The 19,358-nt window shown below is 48.7% G+C and overlaps 1 protein-coding gene across 2 annotated transcripts in view; it reads right to left on the bottom strand.

Annotated features, from left to right (window-relative positions):
• Dpysl2 (dihydropyrimidinase like 2) overlaps positions 1 to 19,358 on the bottom strand; it is a 103,247-nt gene that overhangs the window by 14,366 nt on the left and 69,523 nt on the right. For both annotated transcript variants that reach the window (XM_038309919.1, XM_038309920.1), the window contains exons 4-8: positions 16,105 to 16,269; positions 12,372 to 12,433; positions 11,842 to 11,922; positions 11,114 to 11,182; positions 6,283 to 6,403 (exon numbers count right to left, since the gene is read on the bottom strand). In XM_038309919.1, the coding sequence (XP_038165847.1) occupies positions 6,283 to 6,403; positions 11,114 to 11,182; positions 11,842 to 11,922; positions 12,372 to 12,433; positions 16,105 to 16,269 (498 nt within the window). The remainder of the gene's footprint in view (positions 1 to 6,282; positions 6,404 to 11,113; positions 11,183 to 11,841; positions 11,923 to 12,371; positions 12,434 to 16,104; positions 16,270 to 19,358) is intronic.

Here is a 19,358-nt window from a genome sequence, read left to right as displayed (position 1 = left end):
AGCCCTTATGTGACAATGAACTCAGCCGTTAGCTGCTGGAAAACACAGGGTGGGTCAGAGCCTCCAAGGTCACTAGAGACACATAATTTCTTCCTTAGACCATAAGAGACTGGGGACTCCTGGCCAACCCAAGATGGAGCCATGAAGAGACCTGGGGAGAGGAAGCCACAGATTTTTTTTTATTTATGTGTATGTGTGCCTGTGTATGAATATGCAGATGTGAGTGTGTGAGCCAGCAGAGACTAGAAGAAAATCTTAGCTTCCTGGGAAGTGGGGTTATAAGTGGTTCTGAGGGGTCTAGGGTGGGTGCTTGGAACCCAACTGCCTGGTCTTCTGGGAAAGCAAGAATTCTTCACCGACGAGCCACGTCTCCAGCTCCCGCTCTGCTCCAATCAAACCTCCCGAGGGAGTCCGAGGTCCTTATCAGTCTTCATTTCTACTTTTTAGCTCCATAAATTAGGACAGGACCCATCATATCCAAGACTTCCACCTTCAGGGGAGTGTGGTTCACACACTGCTCTCTACCTGTCCCAACACACACAGCCCCACCTCAGTGGCCCAGAGTCTTGCCATATGCTCCTCTCCTTGCCCTATAAACCATGTCCTGGAGGAAGCCATGGACTGGCTTCCAGGGCTCAGTCAGACCACAGACACCAGTGAGCTGCCGTGTGCCAGCCATCATTACCACTAATAATAATAAACCTCGAACAGCTTAATTGGCCTTTTTTATGCTCCTCTAAATACACTGCTGATGCTTTCTTGGCAGCTGTTTGTAGTTTCTGATTCTCTTCTCCAGGGAAAGTCTAAACTGAAGGATATGACCCCAAGCCAGACTCTGGCAGACGCACTAGTCAGGCCAGGAATGCAGGGGCCGGGCGGGTGATGTTTATTCACAACCAGCCCCGGGCTGAACACATTCATGAAGAATAACTGCAAGCTGGGGTTTGAAAATGTTTGACAGCTCTGGGCTCCAACAGTTTGTCATTTCCCATGAACGAGAAGCAGGACAAATCCAAAGCAAGAACAATGGAAAACCACGTGTAGGGAGCCTTAAAGCTCAGCCATGGAAGCCCAGGGAAAAGAGACTTTCAACTGTGAAAGACACACAGACCCATGTTACTCTGCCTTTCTCTGGGAGTGCTCGGGCCACAGCCTCAACTGCCTGTGGACTATGCAGTAAGATTCTGATAGCAAAGATGGTTCGGTTCTAAAGCAGCAAATTTTGTGTGTGTGTGTGTGTGTGTGTGTGTGTGTAGTGTGGGAAATGCACATGGGACAGGGAGTTGCACATATAGAAGACAGTGTATCTTGTTAGCCTGGAGCTCTCTAAGAGAGCTAGCCTACCTGGTCAACGAGCCTGAGATCTGCCTCCCCAACACATTACAGTCATGAACCTCCACACCGTTTTCTTTACATTAATTCTGGGAGACAAATTCAGGTTCCTGTACATGTTTGCCGACTCTATCTCACTAGCCCTGTTTTTATTTTTTGAGTCAGTACCATGCTAAACTATAGCCCAGGCTGACATTCAACTAACAATCCTACTTATGCCTCTTTTAGGTCAGCTTTAAGGACTATCCCTTAGAGTCTCACGATCACGGACTTCTCATGAGCTGAATCCCCATCCTTGTGCTGGGATCACAGGCGCATATACCATCCCTTGGGACAGTAAACAAAATATTCAGGATAAGTTCCTAGAATTGGTTATCTAATCTGAGGTAATCGGGGGCACTACTGATTATTCTTATGGTAAGGAAAACACATGTAGTCCACACCACAATGGCAATGATGAAAACACCACTGGGGACCCTGAGTCAAATGCTTCTACAAGGCAAGGCTGTGGATGTTGTATTTGATGCCATAGATCATTTTTTTAAAATTAAAAGACTGGTCGGTTGCCTCTATTAGTGCTGGTCAAAACAGGTTGGAAAGAAAAAAGAATGAATTTATGGATTCAAATTCCCAGGTCCAGAACTGGTTTGGGAGGTCCTTCTGTATATGTGTTGCTTTTACTGGTTAATGAATAAAGAAATTGTCTTGAGCCTACACAGGGCAGAATAGAGGTAAGTGGAGGCGGGGGGGGGGAGGGGAGTACTAAACTGAATGCTGGGAGAAAGCAGTGTAGTCACTGCTGGGAAGAGACGAGCCAAAACCTTGCCAGTAAGCCACGGCCACGTAGTGATACACAGATGAATAAATATGGGTTAGATTAAGATGTAAGAGCTAGCCAATAAGAAGCTAGAGCTAATAGGCCAAGCAGTGATTTAAGTAATACAGTTTCTGTGTTGTTATTTCAGGGCTGAGCAGCCGGGAACAAACAGTCTCCTACAACAGGGAACCACTCTTCTCTCTACCCTGGAAGAGCCCACGTATACCTTACCAACAGAGAGCACAAGTGGCTGAAAGTCAAACGCAGGATCTTATTCTACCTGGCTGAATTACAATGCAGTCTGAATTCCCAGCATCCGGGGCACATGCTGTTTATTGACCAGGAGATGCTTCTGTCTCCATACAGCCTTCAGATGTAAGCAGCACCCTTGTCTATCACCTAGGTCTTTGGCCCGCAGGCCTTCTCTGAAGATTTCACATTCCAGCTCCGCTACAGCATGAGCCAATGCCTTGAAATAAATCCACCTGTCTTCCTGTCCCCTCCTGCATCCTCCAGTGGGCTGTTTCTCTGACTAATGGACTCTGCTAGGAATTCGTGACACTCACAATCCAACCCAAATGCCACCCTCAATCTCAAGTCTGGTTCAAGATTACTACATGGTAAATTAGTTTAACCCAAAGGACTCCTCCCCAAAGTGAAGCAGACTTCATAGCTCATGTGAGCACAGGGTTTTCATGATGTCCAATAGTCTTCTCTGTTGGCCTGTAGGTCAAGAGAAGTCTTATCCTGGATTTGGGTTTAGTGTCCCTCAACAGCCATGACTATTGGAATGTGGCTGTCCCTTGGTTCTAAGGAACCTCCTTACCTCCTTGGGTAAGGAGGGGCAAGAAGGATGTACATTGAGTGTTCTGATGCATGGCACAGAATAACGGTGGCCACAAGGTCACTCAGAAAAAGCAGGCCACCACTGTGCTTGGTCTAGTTTGCATACAGCTACAGCCCCCACTGGCATTTCATCCCATAGTCTCCTATTTATCTCATTTCTTTATTTGCCCTAATGTCTCCAGCTTGGACATAGGACCAAGTGGGTCTGTGGGTAGCGAGGCTATGGCACATGAAGAGTGATAACTGATGTTCTAAGTCCTTCCCGTAGCCTGAACCTCACAGGCTCCCTATCCTGTCCTCTAGTCCTGCCTGGTCATAATGGCACTGATCACTCCCCTCCCGTCTTTCTGCTCCTGCCTCACCCTCCCTCCAAGGGCAGATGCTTGAGGTCAAGACCACTTTTAGCTCCTGGCACTGAGGCCTGAAGTGTCACATGAGGAAAATACACGAACATCTTCATCTGGGCTTGTTGAACCACATTCCAGGTTAAACCATCATTTCATGCCTCAGTGGCAAGCATGACTAGTTACTGGACACACCTCTCCTCTCATTATCTCCTTTAAATGCAAGCATCCCTCTGTGGGGAGAGTCACAATCACGGCTGTCCCTTCGCAAGTGAGAAACAGACCTAGAGATGCTAAGTCACATGGCTGTAACACATGTAGGGTCTGGTCCTGATCAGTGTTATTAATCCCAGGGAACAAACCCTCAAACAGCCTGCTGCTGTGTCCTTCTTCTTGGTGTTCAAGAATATTTGTTTCAAAAGCCAGCCTACAAATCACAACCCCAGAGAAACGAGACAACAATGAGGATCCTAAGAGAGACATACATGGATCTAATCTACATGGAAAGTAGAAAAAGACAAGATCTCCTGAGTAAACTGGCAGCATGGGGACTATGGGAGAGGGTTTAAAGAGAGGGGAAAGGATGGAAGGGGAACAAAGAAAAATATATAGTTCAATAAAAATTATATATATATATGTATATGTGTGTGTGTGTGTGTGTGTATATATGTTTCTTATTACCTAGGCCTATGCTAAGGGTCAGGCTTGAGTTTACACCTGAACTAAGTTCCAACCCATATAAACCACAAGAATTTTATCTACTAAAACAATCCCCCAAGAGGAAAGGTGAGCTGGTCAAACATTAACATGGAGATTTGGAGCCTGAAGCTATACACTCGGTCATCAAGTCCAGCTCTGCTCTTCCCAAGCTCTGACCTTCAGAACAAAAGAAAAAATGAAGGTTGCTGCCCCAGGTTGCCTCCTGAGGAGGTTAGGAAATTCCAACAGGACACCAAGAGCCTTCCCAGGCCTCTACAGGGCCAGAGCCTTCTGCTGTGGAATTCCCCAGTGACTTGGGTCTGTCAGAGAGCAACAGCTTGAACGCAAAGGCTACACTGAGAAGAACGGTATGGGCACAGCTGGATATATGCATGGAAGGTTCTGGAACAGAACTGGCGGAATTTCTTCCTTTTGGGACCAGGCTCAAAAGTGAACAAAACCAACATTCTGCTCTGGTCCCCAAAGCAAAATGCCGGAGTGAAACCGTGTGCTTCATGAGCGTTGAGTCAGTACCACAGGCTTCAGTGCTGCTCGGGAGCCAGCTGGTGACGCCACCCCAGCTGTGAGCTGTCAAAAGGCTGACCCCTCCCTCTGCCAAGGTGAGTCTGATGTTTCACACTTTGGACAGGAAGGCCACAATACAAAGTCATGTGAATGTTTGCCTTACCTGACTCCCTATTACGGCTCCGTATTATGAAGAATGATCAGTAAAACACACAAAATTAGCTGCCCACCGTGCCCTCCCTTTTCAGACACTGTACCACCTGTGCCCGTGCTACATGGAAGGAGTGCCATCAGGAAGGGTGTTTGGTATTGAAGCTGAACACTCAGTCACCTTACAAGTGGACGTGGGTGATAAAGGACCACGGGTTCAATCACCACCTACATGGTTTCCTCCAAAAATAACTTAAGGCCAACGCTGAACAAATTCTGGATGCTTTTTCCAACAGGGAAGAGAGGTGCACACATGTGATCCCAGGACTCAGGAGGTGGAGGCAGGAGGATCAGGAAGTCATGGTCATCCAATGCTATACAGTGAGCTCCAGGCCAGCCTGGGCTTTATAAGAAGACCATGTCTGAAAATAACAAAGTGATACTGTTTCTACTACTACTAAATAAGAGGCAATTTCTTCAAACAGCCAGGAGAGGGCAGGCTCTCAAACATTAATAGCCTAGCAATTGGTCAAATGGAACCCCAGAAAGCCCCAAAGAGTAGGGGCCATAAATCACAAGGTTGGTCTGGAAGCCATTTTGGGGACAGGCTAACTGAGTAGCCATTGAGCAATTTCTTCCGGAGTCTGTACCAAGTCACCCACCAGTGAAAATATCCTTACAGTCCTTATTGATCCATGTGGATCACGCAGCGAAGTAGGAACAGCTGTACAGGCCAAACTAGACAGAGACCGAGTCAGAGAGAAAGGTGAGGGGAAGGGAGCACCAGAGAGAGGGAGAACCAGATAAACAGAGATAGACAAGCTGGAAAGATCCACCAGAGGGTGGCGGAGACAAGAAGGAAGACGGGCATCCCTTCGCAATGCTCACTTCGGGTCAGGCTAAGGTTCCCATCAGCCAGTGCTCTTCTTCCCAGCTCTACAGGTTGTGCTAACTCCTAAGCAAAGAGCATGCCTTGTGACCAGCCAAACTCCCAGCCTCCGCAGGTGACAGTGGAGCTGCCTATTCATAATGTATAAGGTGCTCCATGGAAGATCCCCAAGGGAAAGTGCTGGAAGCTACACTTAGTGAATTAGTTTCTAGGATCTGTCTCGGGAGAACCGGCTTCAGGCAGAAGGCACCCACAGTACACTCGCAGGGAGTCCCTTGAGGCCAGTAAACATATGTGTCCCGCAGCCACCCAAGATGGAGGGAAAACACACAATAGCATTTCCCAGAGAGGCTCTCTAGCCAGTGAAAAGTGATGTAACCTATGTAGGTGACTAGTTTGTTTACACAGAATCACGCTGATAAATCAACATATATATAGAGAGAGAGCTACCTGCCCACAGGGCCTTGGCTTTAAATAGATACAAACAAGGCCATGGACACAGAACAAAGGGAGGAAACCAGAGCTGCCCGCTCTGTTTGAGTGCAATTAGGTTAATGCTGGAACATGATAAAAGTGGCCCAGTTGGCACGAGGGTCGGAAAAAGAGCCTCCCCAGTGGGCAGGCTCCTTCCTTCCACCTGCCCACAGTGGGTCCAACAGCCCCCGCACGGCTCGGCTCACCCTTCTTCCGTGCCTGGGCGATGACGTCAGCTGCGCTCTTGCTCATCACTTTGGTGACATACAGGGGGCAGTTGGTCTGATTGGCAATGGTGATGGAGCGGTTCACAGCTTCAGCCTCGACCTATGGGAGAGCAGAAAGCATGAAAACCCAGCCCACCCTCAAGCCCATCTTCGTCCGTCCTCATTCACCAAGAGACAGATGGGTCCCCCAAAAGTCTTTCCCAAAGGGTACCCAGTACATAGGTCCTCAGGCCCCACCTAGACCCACACTAGCAACTCTGGAATAGAACCTAGCCTAGTGGGTTGCAACCACTATGCCTGATTATTAGCAGGAAACAAGATCTTCTGAAGAGATACTTGGGTCACTCCCCTGAGTTATCACACTGTTGAAACAATAGCCTCTAAGAAATTAGAACTTCCTGAGGCGAAATTTCACGATGGGAGAAGGAAAAGGCTGAAGCTGGGTGCCTGCCAGAAGAGGAACTTGTCTCCAGGAAAGACAGGTCACACAGTTCTGACTTGACAGAACCTCTTTCAGGACAGCCACAGCCAAGACAGCAATGGGTGGGAGCGTCCACGCCACGACCTGGAAACGGCCTGGCTGTGCATGCTTGCCTTCTCTTTAAAAGCTGTTATTATTTTCTTCTTTTTAACGATGTGTCCATCTGTGTGTGGATCTCTGCACTTGAGGGCTGGTGCCCGTGGAGGCCGGAGGCTTTGGATCTACCCAAAGTACAGGCAGTAGTGAGCTGTGTGATGTGGGCGCTGAGACCCAAATTCAGGTCCTTTGCAAGAGCAGTGTCTGTCCTTGTGCGTTCTCAGTCGCTGACCCGTATCTCCCGGCTGGCCTGGAACTCCTGGTCCTGCCTCCTTGCCTCTTCATCATAGCCCCCAAAGTGTGGCCCCATGACCAGCAGCCTCCTGTTTAACCCTAAACTTCGTGGCAAGCCCCTGAATATCAGCTTATGGATCGTGACTACCCTGAACCATCTCCTTTCTCTGCCGTTTGCCAATGGCTTATTTCTCTAAGTCACCTATTGAGGACGGACAGTGAAGCCAAGCTTGTTAGGGCTGCCAGAGCCCAGGCTTTGTCCCTAACCCTGGTAACAATTTCACTCGCTCCCGTTCAAGAAGCACCATACATTCACAGACCCTGGCTGATCTCAGCGTGGCCATTCATTCAGCTCTCATGATCCGGAGTGAGGACATTTACTGTTTGTGACTCTGGAGCAGAGTCTGCCAGATACTTGTGAGCCCAGCCGGCCTCTCCCACAAAACAAAACAAGCTTCACAGGGCGGCAGCATGTTCTCCAAGAGCGGGACTGGTCAGCCACAGCCTGGTACCGCCTTCAGCACAGACGAAGAACCACCCCCAATCAACCAGCTGGCTCTTTGTATCTGATCCTCGGGGAATGTAATTTCAGATCCCGCGTCAGGTCTGCCGAACACCCAACCAGGAAAGTCTCCTTGTATGGAGGCCCATGTTATATGCAACAAGGCGTTGTTCACTCTATCAGACAACACCTACACAAAGCAGATCCCAAAAGGGCACTGCCAAATGCTAAGGAGACACTAGTGTAAACTCTGGCAGGTGTGGGGGGGGGGTCCTCATTCTTTCTCTCCCCACCAGGCCCTACTACTCCTAATACCCTCAAAGTAGAGCTGGTACTCGCCAGATGCTCAAAACTTGCTGTACAAATAAATGGCTTCATCTTATTAATGTCACTTTAAAAGCCAGGCTGCCACTTTTCACAGGAGAGAGCTGCACACTCCTCATTGACTTGGCTTTGCTAGGCCTGTTTCCACCCGAGCATGGCAGGGCCGGGGTCTGTCGCTGCTGCCCTAAGTGCCCATTCCAGCAAGGGAACCCAAGCCTCAGTAACACTCAGCTTCTGGGCATCAGTTATGTGAACGGAGTCTACAAACCTACAGGAAAGCAAATGGCTTCAAAAAACACTCACCAAACACTCAAATGTTTCCCATTCCAGGGATGGCTGAGGGGAGCCTCCCTCTTGCTCCCTGGCCTCCTTCCCCTCCCTGGAGCCTCCGGCTGGGCTGCCAGCTCAGATGTCTCTAGTGGGAAGTGTGAATGAAAGGGACTTCAAGATGCTCAACACTTTGCAGGGATGCCAGAAACAGCCCTATTGATGTCCCCGCACAGACCCTTCACAAAGGGACAGACACACTCACTATAAATAATGGCTGGGGCTATAGGCCTGCTGCCCTCAGTTAAAGTGGGGTGTGCGATGGCTCTAATTAAGAGGCCCAATGGGACCGGCTCCCACTAAGACTAGTGAGGAAAAATCCTAGTCCCAGGGGTCTGTCTGGATTTGCATACACACTGTGAATGGAATTCAGACTCCATCTGGCCCCACAGAGTGGCCTGAACTTGGACAGAGGCCAGACTAAAATGCTAGCTCTCTGGAAGAAGAGGGTATTTAAACCTCACTCTCAGCCATCCAATCAGAACACTCCAGTCGCTGATCCACCACAGATACGGTTATATGTGCACCGAGCCCTGACAGAAATCCCTTTAAATCTTGTGGAAAGAATATAACAGCTTAAAATAAAACCTCTTCTCATTATGGGGAATCTCGGACATCTGGGAGGTTATCGACATGATTTCGTAGATGGAGCAGCACAAGTACCATGGGGAAATGACCTATCCAGGGACCCAGGGCAGAGTCTGGATACGGTAGCCTCTGGACAGCCCGTTCCACCCCAGCAACTTGCACAGCTCAGTCATATATCCTGAGGCCCACCAGGGACAGTCTCTCTATGATGGCTTTGCTGGGCACATCTGAAAGTCCACTTTCTTCACAGGCCCCAGGCTCTGACAGTTGTCCCTTGCTGGCAGCCAGTCACATTCCAGCCTACACATATACTTCCTGTCTGCCTCTCTGTCACCAGCTCGCTGACAGTCCCTCTCAGAGAGGACCCAGCCCCCTCTCAGCTCACTGCCACACAGGGCCAGGCACTGCCGTGATCGGAACACATGCTGATCACACTGTTACCACCTCAGACAGGCCATCCCTAGAGTCCTGCCTACATCCTCGCCAGTCTCCCTTTTCCCATTGCCTTAGCTAAAAACAAGGCGAAATCCTACCAAGCTGCCCATGTGGCAGGCTGCAAAGAGGAGCATACGGTAAAGTTCAAATACAAGCTGGCCACCAGGGCACTAGTGATGGGAGAGATCCTGACGCCACATAGAAGCTAAATCGTTAGTTAATGCTGTGTCCTATGTGTTGGTGGTTTCTTCCTAAGTGGGCTGTACAGCAAGTCCACTCAAAATGGCTCCATGTTTGATTCTCCCTGTTGCCCCCTCAGAGTTTAACACACACACACACACACACACACACACACACAAAACAGACTCAGCTTGGCAAACTGAACTGTCACCATCCGAAGGAACAGCAAGAGTGAAGGGCTTGGAGTCCTAACTCTATTCTGCCAGCCCCTCTCCGTCTCCCTGCCTCTCATCCCCTTTCTCTGCTCCTCTGAAGTCCCTATATCTGGCCTCACCTCACAGGAATGTCACAGGGTAAAATCAGTCAGGGTAACATCAAGCTTAGAGCCTGGCATAAGTTGGGCACCTCCAAATCAACTGACAAGCCTACTCCCCCGCCGCCCAGCCCCGCCTGACCCTCAGGGATGTCCATAACTGGCCCCTCGGCACTTGGCAATTCTGTATGACAATGGCCAAAGTGAAGCCCCCAGTGCTGAGCCACATACAAATGGGTTTAAGTTTTCTGTTTAAATCACAACAGTGGCTCCCTGATAGAGATCTCCTTCTGGTAGACACGTGGGCATCCTTCCTGCTTCCGTGCTTTGTTCTGGCAAGCTCTGGGATCTGGTGGCCCCAGCTCCTTCACAGACCACGTATCAAACATCCCCCTTCTTATCTGGTTCTGGGAACCCTTAAATGTTGAGTCTCCATCCAACAGGTCCCTGAGAGACTTCTCTTCACCTCTAACACATCTTTATAATCTAGAACATTCCTTACAGAACTCCCCCATCATCCTCTTCCCTCAGACTTTTCAGAGAGCTGTTAGAATGACCTTTATTCTTACTGAAGGACTAGCCTCTGTGTGGGGGTTTAAAATAAATGTCCCTCAAAACGAGGGGCACTATTAGGAGGTGTGGCCTCGTTGGAGGAAGCATGTCACTGTGGGGCGGGTTTTGCGGTCTTTTTTTTGCTCAAGCTTCCCTCAGTGTGACTTTCAGCCATCTTCCTGTTGCCTGCAAGATGTGGCACTCTCAGCTCCAACACTACGTCTGCCTGCACTCGGCCATGCTCCCCTTCATGATAATAACAGACTGAACCTCTGAAACTGTAAGCGAGCCACCCCAATTAAAAGTTTTCTTTATGAGTTGCCGTGGTCATGGTGGCTCTTCACAGCCATAAAAACCCTGACTAAGACCTTCTGTAAAGTACTGTAAGGTAAGAAATCTAGTGACCAAAACTCCATCTCCTGCAACATGAAGCTTGCAGCCTCTGACTTAACAGACTTCATGGTCTAGTGTGGTAACTGTGTGCTTCATAGCCGGGGCTAACCCTCCCCTGCCCACAGTTTTCAATGGTTCTGTCCACTAGGCTCCACTGAGCGTGCTGCTCTGGGTGAAGGCTCCTCATGTGTGTTGCAGAGATGTAAAAGAGCTTTGTGATTCCAGCCTGTGTTTTGGAGCCTGGTGGTATTGCTGGTGGGTATCATTTCTTCGAAAGACCAGTGTGCATCCAAAAAGGCCCCATTTTCAACAGGTACTTGGGGGGCATAGTGCTCTGCAGAGTCCAAGAGCCCTCAAGCCACACACCCCACTCCCAGATGTTCACCTCCTCTGGTCGGCTCAGGACGTGTCCCTCGGGGCCCGTGATGCCCAGATCCAAGATCCTCTGCTGTTCCTGTAATGCATAAAAAGCAAACTGATCAGATGAGCTGGGTATCAGGTGGCTGATGCTAAGAGACCTGGGCTAACAGTCTCTCAGCAAGGACAGGGGGCCTGTTCACGGTGTCATCCCAGACCTCAGAAAGAGAAGGGCACGACACTAGCCCCGGTCCCACTTGAGCAAGATCAATCCACTAGAGTAGTGGGTCTCAGCCTGTGGGGGATCATCGGATATCCTGCATATCAGATAGTTACAGTATGGTTCACAATGGTAGCAAAATTACAGTTATAAAGGGGCAATGAAATAATTTTAAGGTTGTAGGTCACCACAACACGAGGAACTGTATTAAAGGGAGGGTCTTAACATCAGGAAGGTTGTGAACCTTCCCTGGGGATGCTGAACGTAGAGGCCCTCCTGGCCCACATCTGAGTATACGATGATGCCCCGGTGGGAGCTGGGTATTCAACTCCATCCAGAATATCTGTGCTGCAGTGCCAGGAGAAAGAGCCTAGAACGGGAACCAGCCACATGCACTGAGAACACTAGCAGGAGATTACCAACAGAGTCCGGGACCAGAACACCAGGCCCTCAGGATTCCCACACTGTGTTCCGCTCCCAACGTTATCCTATATCGCTTTCCTCGGGATGTAGAATATGTGAAAGGAGTCCCATACCTCAGCAATGATGTCACCATTCTCTGCATGGACTTGAGCTATGGCACCGATATCCCGGATCACACTCAGCACTTCATAGATCTGAGGAAGAGGAGGGAGAACTCAGAGACCAGAAGCCGAATCTTCCAGGTCAAAGGAAACCCGCTTGGTGAGGGAAAAAATAGCAGCCAGGCTGCGCTAGTAGGCCAGACTTAGCAATGCTCAAGGGGGCTTCTGACCACTCTGTCATTCACAGAAGCAGCCCAACCACAAGGACAGGAGTGAGGTATGAGAAGCAGGGGATGACAGCTCAGCCCAGGTATGATGAGGGGCTCTCAGTACCACCTCCAGGCCATAGGGGTATCCTGAGGTCACAAGGTCCGATTTCAGAGTCAGACGGAGCATGACTCCATCAAAATCAAATCTGTCAGCCATGTCCCATTAACCTATGAGTGAGCTCTACACACATGGAAGAATGTTTCCCCAGCTGCCAGTGGTGACCAGACCAAACAGAACAGCAGGAGCCTGCTCGGAAAGGCTGGCTTTCTTACCTGGGAATCCGTCAGCTGGAATCGATCTTTGAAAGCCATGTACACGAGGAAGGAGTTCACCCCTGGGGACAGAGGAAGAAGAGAGGCAGACACGTGAGCTGTAGTAGACGAACCCAAACCGAACAATCAAGACGTAAGACAGTGGTAGCGCTGTTTGCACCTGGGTGTGCGCCTGTGCCTATCTGTGTGGGAAGAAGGGGGTGTAGGGGAGCAAAAGAAGAGAAAAAGAGATGGAGATGCCGGGAGAACGACAAAGCAACCGTGCAGCCTTGTGCCTGTCATCCCAGCTGCTCGGGAAGCTAAAACAGGAAGAGCACACTTCCTAGGCTTGGCTGAGCTTCAGAGTGAGCTCAAAGCAGTGTAGGAAGCCTAGAGAGACTGCCTCAAAAAATCAAAGCTACAAAGGGTTGGGTGCACAGCTTAGCAGCAGAGTACTCAACTGGCATAGATGAAGCCCTGGGCTTCATCTTCACCATAACAGAGTTAAAGAGAAAGCACAACAGAGACAGACAGAGAGAATGACAAAGCAAACGGGAAGCCAGGAACAGGAGGATTTCCGGAAACTGTTTTCAGGGTTCTTAGGATTTTCCTACTTGGGAACTTTAAAAGTACAGCAAAATTAAAGCCTGTGTTGTGAATGCATTCACACCGCAGCATAACTCACAACAACCAGAAGGTGGGACCACTCCATCCCACCACCCAGGGACCGTCAGTGCATGAACAGACACACAAGAGGAGGTCTCTGTGCGAGACAAAGGAACACCAGTCAGCCTGACAAAGGAACTCTGGCTGCGTGGGACAATGGGCACAGACACAGAAGGCCATCCCACCGAGTGAAACACACCAGTTACGAAAGACAGGTGCTGCAAAGCCCGTGTGTAGGAGGGACAGAACAGTCAGTGTCACACAGGCAGGCAGGATGGGGATACCTGGGCTGGAGGAAGAGGAGGCGGAATTACGGAGACAGATTTTCATTTCAGTAAGATGAAGCATTCTAGAAGTAGATAGTGGTGATAGCTTGGAGAGTGGTTTATTGCATTTATTTGCGTGTGTGCATGTGTGTGTGCATGTATGTGTGCATACGTGCGTGTGTGCTTGTGCCACGGCATGCACACAGAGGTCACAGGACAACTCATGGGGAGTCATTTCTCTCGTTCCACCATGTGTGCAGGGGGAATCAAATTCAGGTCCTCAAGCTTGGCGGCAAGTGCCTTTACCTGCTGACCCACCCCAGAGGCCCCACACTGACGGACTCAAACCAAGGTGAAGGGGGAGCCCACACAACTGTGCACTTAGAAGTGAATCAAACTGTGCATCTCAGGCTGGAGAGATATCTCGGAGGTTAACAGCACTGGCTGCTCTTCTAGAGGATCCAGGTTTGGTTCCCAGCACCCACACGGTGGCTCATAACTGCCTGTAACTCCAGTCCCAGGGGATCTAATGGACTCTTCTGGCTTCTGCAGGCACCAGGCATCCACATGGTACACAGACACACATGTAAGCAAAGCATTCACACATATAAAATAAACAAATGAAGAATTTTTAAAAAGAGCCTATGGGATGGGGGGAGGGGAAGGGAAATGGGAATAGGGGAGGAGGTGAAAATTTGTAAAATTATATAATTTAATAAAAAAAGAAAAAAAAGAGCCTATATATACATATATATATAATTTATCACTTTAAAAACCTTTTTTGAAAACAAGCATCTATTCTGACTTTAACAAGAAAATTAATTACAAACTTCTGACTACGGAAATTGTCTTTTCTTTGGCAAGCCATGCTGGTTTTCAGAAGACTTTTTTTTTAATTAGAAAAAAAAATCCATTAGTTTGGCAAGCAGCTGTCCATCATAGCACCTTGGAGTTCGTGCCTCCCAAGGCATCAGACCAAACATCCCTGTCCAAGAACCATCACGATTCTAAACAATTGTCTTGACAACCTCAGAGCCTCAGAGCTTAATCCAAGCCATCTGGGGATGCTGGAAGCTGCCTGCACTAAAGGCCTCTGGGTATCCCAGTTTTTCACTCCATGCCAGGCAACAGTTGCCAGGCAACCTGCCTAGCCTGATCTGGGATAGACTGACCCTGGGAACTGAAAGTTAAAAATCCAGCAGCATCTGGGTATTCTCAAGAAGTGAAAATGGTCCTCGCTAGAAGCCAGAAATGCCAGAAGTGTGTTTGGAGGCTCTGGCCAGGCTCTGGTTCTGAAATGATTTTAGGGTTACCTCTTTAGAAGGGGGGAAAGTTACAGTAGCATTGAATGACCGTTAAGAGAAAGCTGTTGCCTCCAAGCTGGAAAAAAAAAAAAAAAGAGATCTACTTCTGGATGAAGATGAAACACTACCTCCTCTCTTAAAAGGGAAATACCTGGTCAAGGGACCTCCCCTCTGGAAGGCAGGTTCACCTGAAGCCATGCTAAAAAGATGGGAGGAATAATTACTCCTTTAAATGAGGTAACGAGCTTTCCTTCCTAGAATTCCAGCTCTCTAGCGTAGTGAGACTTCATACGTCTGCCTGATTTTCTGAATCACTCAGAAAAACGTAACTTTTCCACGTCCTCTTTCTATCCCTTTTCAAAGTGTGCTTTCTCGACCACTTTGAGCTCTGCTGCTTCTCCAGCTCCTCTCCCCTCCTGGTGGCTGCTTGTCTGCCATGTAGCTGGCTTCATGCCAGCATAACTCAAACAGCAATGATCTTTTCTCTCTTTTCTTTCTCCCTCTGCCCTCCAGGCAACTTACCTACCTTTGGGCTTTTTTTTTTTTTCTTTTTAAATTGTCTTAAAATGGTCCTTGAGTGTCAAAAAAACAAAAAGTAAGAATTCGCCGAGTTGAGGGGTTGGGGGGATAACCTCCACGCTAGGAAGAAACTTAAAGGACATCTTAGTCCAATATCCTCAGGACAAATATTGAAATTATTAAGATTCAAGGTTTACATGAATTGCCCAGTGTCACACAGCTAATCTGTGTTCAAGCTGGCTTCCCACTCCAGAGCCTTTTACACGGGGTCTGTGCACACCTTTCCTGTCAGTCTCCACGCCTAGAGACTTGCTTCCATCTCTTCACTCAGAGCATACAGTGTTTCTGACTCTGAACCGCTAAGAACAAAGCAATTAGTGTTTCCCCACAAACCAAGACCTCGTGACATCAAAGAGTGACTCCTACAGCCTAATCCACAGCCAAGCTGAAAGGGGCTGAGGAAAACCATGTCGTTCAGCTCTACTGCCTGAGCCCCCCAGGTCTCCTGTGGACAGGGGTCCTGGGGCACCTCAAGGTACATGAAGACTCCCCTGGCCTTCCTGAGAACCCTTCCTCTCAATTTCTGGGATTCTCTGAAGCAGAAAAGGCCCTTCAGCTTGTTCCAGGTTTGAAGAGTCTCATCGCCTCCTCAGCCAGCCTCATTCTTTTTTTTTTTTTTTTTTTTTTTTTTTTTTTTTTTTTTTTTTTGGTTTTTTGAGACAGGGTTTCTTCTTGCAGGTTTGTGTGACATGTTCACCCTAAAACTCCAAAGACAAGCCTACTGCTCCGCTGGGCCTTGGAGGGCCAGTTACTCCTTGAGCTCACATCTCTCAAGCCAGTGAGCTGTTACACAAGAAGGCATCCCAGGAGAAAGTCACACTGTCTGATATAAACTGATGCACCCACACTGGGGCTGGAGCCGAAAGCCCCCATGGCTTGCTCTTTCGAGGAAGGCTTTGGGTTAGAACGAAGCACCTGCAGTGGAGTTGCGAGACCTACCGTGGTCCTTCACCAGAGCTTCCATCTCCTCCTGGACACCCTTGTGCCACTCGGTGATGTCCACGTGCAGAGAGTAATCACAGCAGGACTTGCTGTCAGCCCACTCCCTCCATTGATCAAAGGCCGCCAGCAGGCTGGTCCCGGGCTCAGGAACGACATGGTCAACTGAGGAAAGGACAGACATTTGTCGTCATCACTAGAGAGTCAGGAGCGGGTGCTTACCCAATTGAACCCTGAACTGAGCCTCCTGGGTTCCCGCTGGAGACACTGATCTCTCCAACAAAGTCTCGGAATGCACTTAAGTCTGCTGAGTGCCCAACGGGGAGAAACTGCCGACAAGTGAAACCGTGCATGAACACCTCAGATCTGATCTATCAAATCCGAGTCCCCGAGGCCTGGGGCACATTCCGAGGACAAGGAGTCCTTGTGGACAATGGCAATGTCGGAGGGCCAGCTAGAAGAGCCAAACACTTCTTTGTGTTGCTGAGATGCCCCAATAGACAGCCAGGCCTCGTTGAGACTGGAATGGGGCCATGAATGACGGGCCTTTCCAAAACAGCCAGCAGCCCGGCTCGCTCCTGGCCAGTCAGGTTTCCTCGGTGTAATTCCACTCCGTAATTTAAGGACAATCTTTCATCTTAAGAGTTTAAAACATTTTGAAGCTGAGCTTGCTGTAATATTATTACTAAGGTAGGCCGATATTTAGGACAAAGATGAACTCAGGCTGCTCAGTCTGTACCCTGGCTCCACTGCTGGCTCGCAAGTACCCCTGGGTAAACTGCTCTGCTGCCCCAGGTCTCAGGGTTGCTTCTAAAGGGGATTGTATTACCTACAGACTTTGTTATGAAGATCACACACAGACAGAATGTCTATCAACCTTACAATGCTCCTTGATTTAAACCCTCCAGTGCCTTCTTCTTGAACTGCAAATGTAGTTTAAAGTCACTAACAAGCTCTCCCAGAGCCTGGCTGACCTCTGCAACAGGACCCTGTGATGGCTCTGTCTTGCCCTCTGTCTCCAGCTACAAGGACCATCTTTCAGTTGCTACATAGGGCTGCTTCTTCGTATCCCAGGGTCTCTGCACATGCCATTATCTCTTGTAGGATCCCTGGAGGGCTCTTGCCCAGGCTTCCTTGATAACTGCTATGGCCCATCTTTTGTGCACACACACACACACACACACACACACAACAAAGCACTAAGATTCCAACTGAAATTAGCTGTTCAAAGTTCAACCAAATTCATGCAACAAGAAGGAAAAGGCTCAAGACTCTGGACTCCTAAAGCAATAAACTATTCTTCCAAAATGGAATATTAGATTTCCTATGCCCAGAATCAAAACTTTCAGATGCAAGTACATTGTGATTGGTTTAACTTGGCTTCACACTTGTTGAGATGATCATCAGATACAGCAGTTACCCCTGCCTGATCATTATAAATTACCTAAATGTATTGAATGTCACACTGCACCCTGTAAGCCAATATCATTACTACATGGCAATTAAAATAAATGTATTTTAAAACACACTTCTAAATTCTTTTGACAGAATTCTTTTTTTCCAGTGCTAATTCACTGGGGAGTTCTCAAGTACCAGCACAAAGAATCAGTCTATGTAACGACGGGGTTCCACAGCTACCTAGTATCTAGAACATGCTGTCAACTGATGAGGGCTTTGACAAATGCTACCCTAGAATCTCCAGCAAGACAATTCCAATTTCTCTCCCTCGTCTGTGTTTCCTATTCCACCCTACAACTCCAACAACAAAAATATGCTAGCAACAAGCATTCTGGACTGTCTGTGTCTACAGCCTACAGCCTGCCTCACCCCTCACTCTCCTCCATCCCTGCTCCTAGGCATCCAGACGGACCTTGGGATACCCTTCATCCCCTTTATCCGCAGCTGCAGGTCCCATGCACACCGCCAGGAAGGGCAGACTCAAGCATCTCCCCAGGGCCCGGCTAGATCTGACTCTAGTCTCCATTGCACTCCCTGTCCCCGACATGGTCACCACCCACGGCTGCACTGTGGGTTTCTTACTCCTTGGATTCACCCTGTTCCTGTCCACTCTGTGCTCCCTGCTCACGCAGGGCCCCCTCAGTGAAATCCTCTCCCTTTGCGCTTCACCAGACAGCACCGCCCCATCAAGTTCATGAGACTGCCACCATCTGCACTGCCGTCTGCAATAGCTTCTGAGTATCACACATACTCATATACTCACATATATTCACACACACTCACACGTGCACTCACAGAGACAGACACACACACTCACATATATCCTCACTCACACAGACACACACACACACACCTTCACCCACACACTCAACACTCACAGAGACACACACATACAGAGATGCACACATTCAGAGACACACACTCATACAGAGACACACACTCACACACTCACAGAGACACATACACACTCAGACACTCACAGAGACACACACTTACAGAGACACACACACACAGATATACACACACTCAGAGACACACACACACATACACTCATTCACAGGGACACACAAAGACACAGACACACACCCAGACTCACTCACACAGATGCACATAAAGACAGACATATCCACACACTCACACATATCCACACACACACACACAGTACAAAGCGTAAGCTCCTCAGGGCATGGACAGGGTTCAGGTTCACTACTTGGCACTCACACTTTTCACTCAGTTGAAAAAGCAAACGGGGCTCAAGTGTCTGTGAGCATCAATCTAAGACACTCGTAGGATGCCAAAAATTCACAGACACCTAAGTTCCTTGCATTAGTGTGTGCACACAGTCTGCTACGTCCATCTATATACTTTTGCAGGGAGACTGAGAATTGATCCCCAGATCCCAGCATGCTATAGCTGGGCTCCACTCCACACCCTCTCCATATACCTCACAGCCTCTCTGTATTGCTTGCTGTATTGCTTGCTTGCAGGACCTGATGCAGAACCACACAGCACTCTGCCTGTGTGGACCTGGTATTAGCGCTTGCATTATGACAAATTTCAATTGCGCATTTTGTAACTTTTTCCAAACAGTTTTTTTTTTTTTATTTGTGGTTTGGCTGAACCCAGAATTAATTGAATCCACAGATGCAACCTTGGATCATCTGATGGGTCAACTGTACTCTCCTGGTAACATGGTCAGCTTTTCCATTTAACCCATAAGGCTGAAACCTGGAGACCCTCCTGCCCCACCCTGCTTGACAAGGAATGTTCCTTCCACCAGACAGCATGGGACATAA

This window comes from Arvicola amphibius, chromosome 13 (genome assembly GCF_903992535.2).
Source record: "Arvicola amphibius chromosome 13, mArvAmp1.2, whole genome shotgun sequence".
In the NCBI taxonomy this organism is placed as follows: domain Eukaryota; kingdom Metazoa; phylum Chordata; class Mammalia; order Rodentia; family Cricetidae; genus Arvicola; species Arvicola amphibius.
This window is presented reverse-complemented; position numbering and strand designations above follow the sequence as displayed.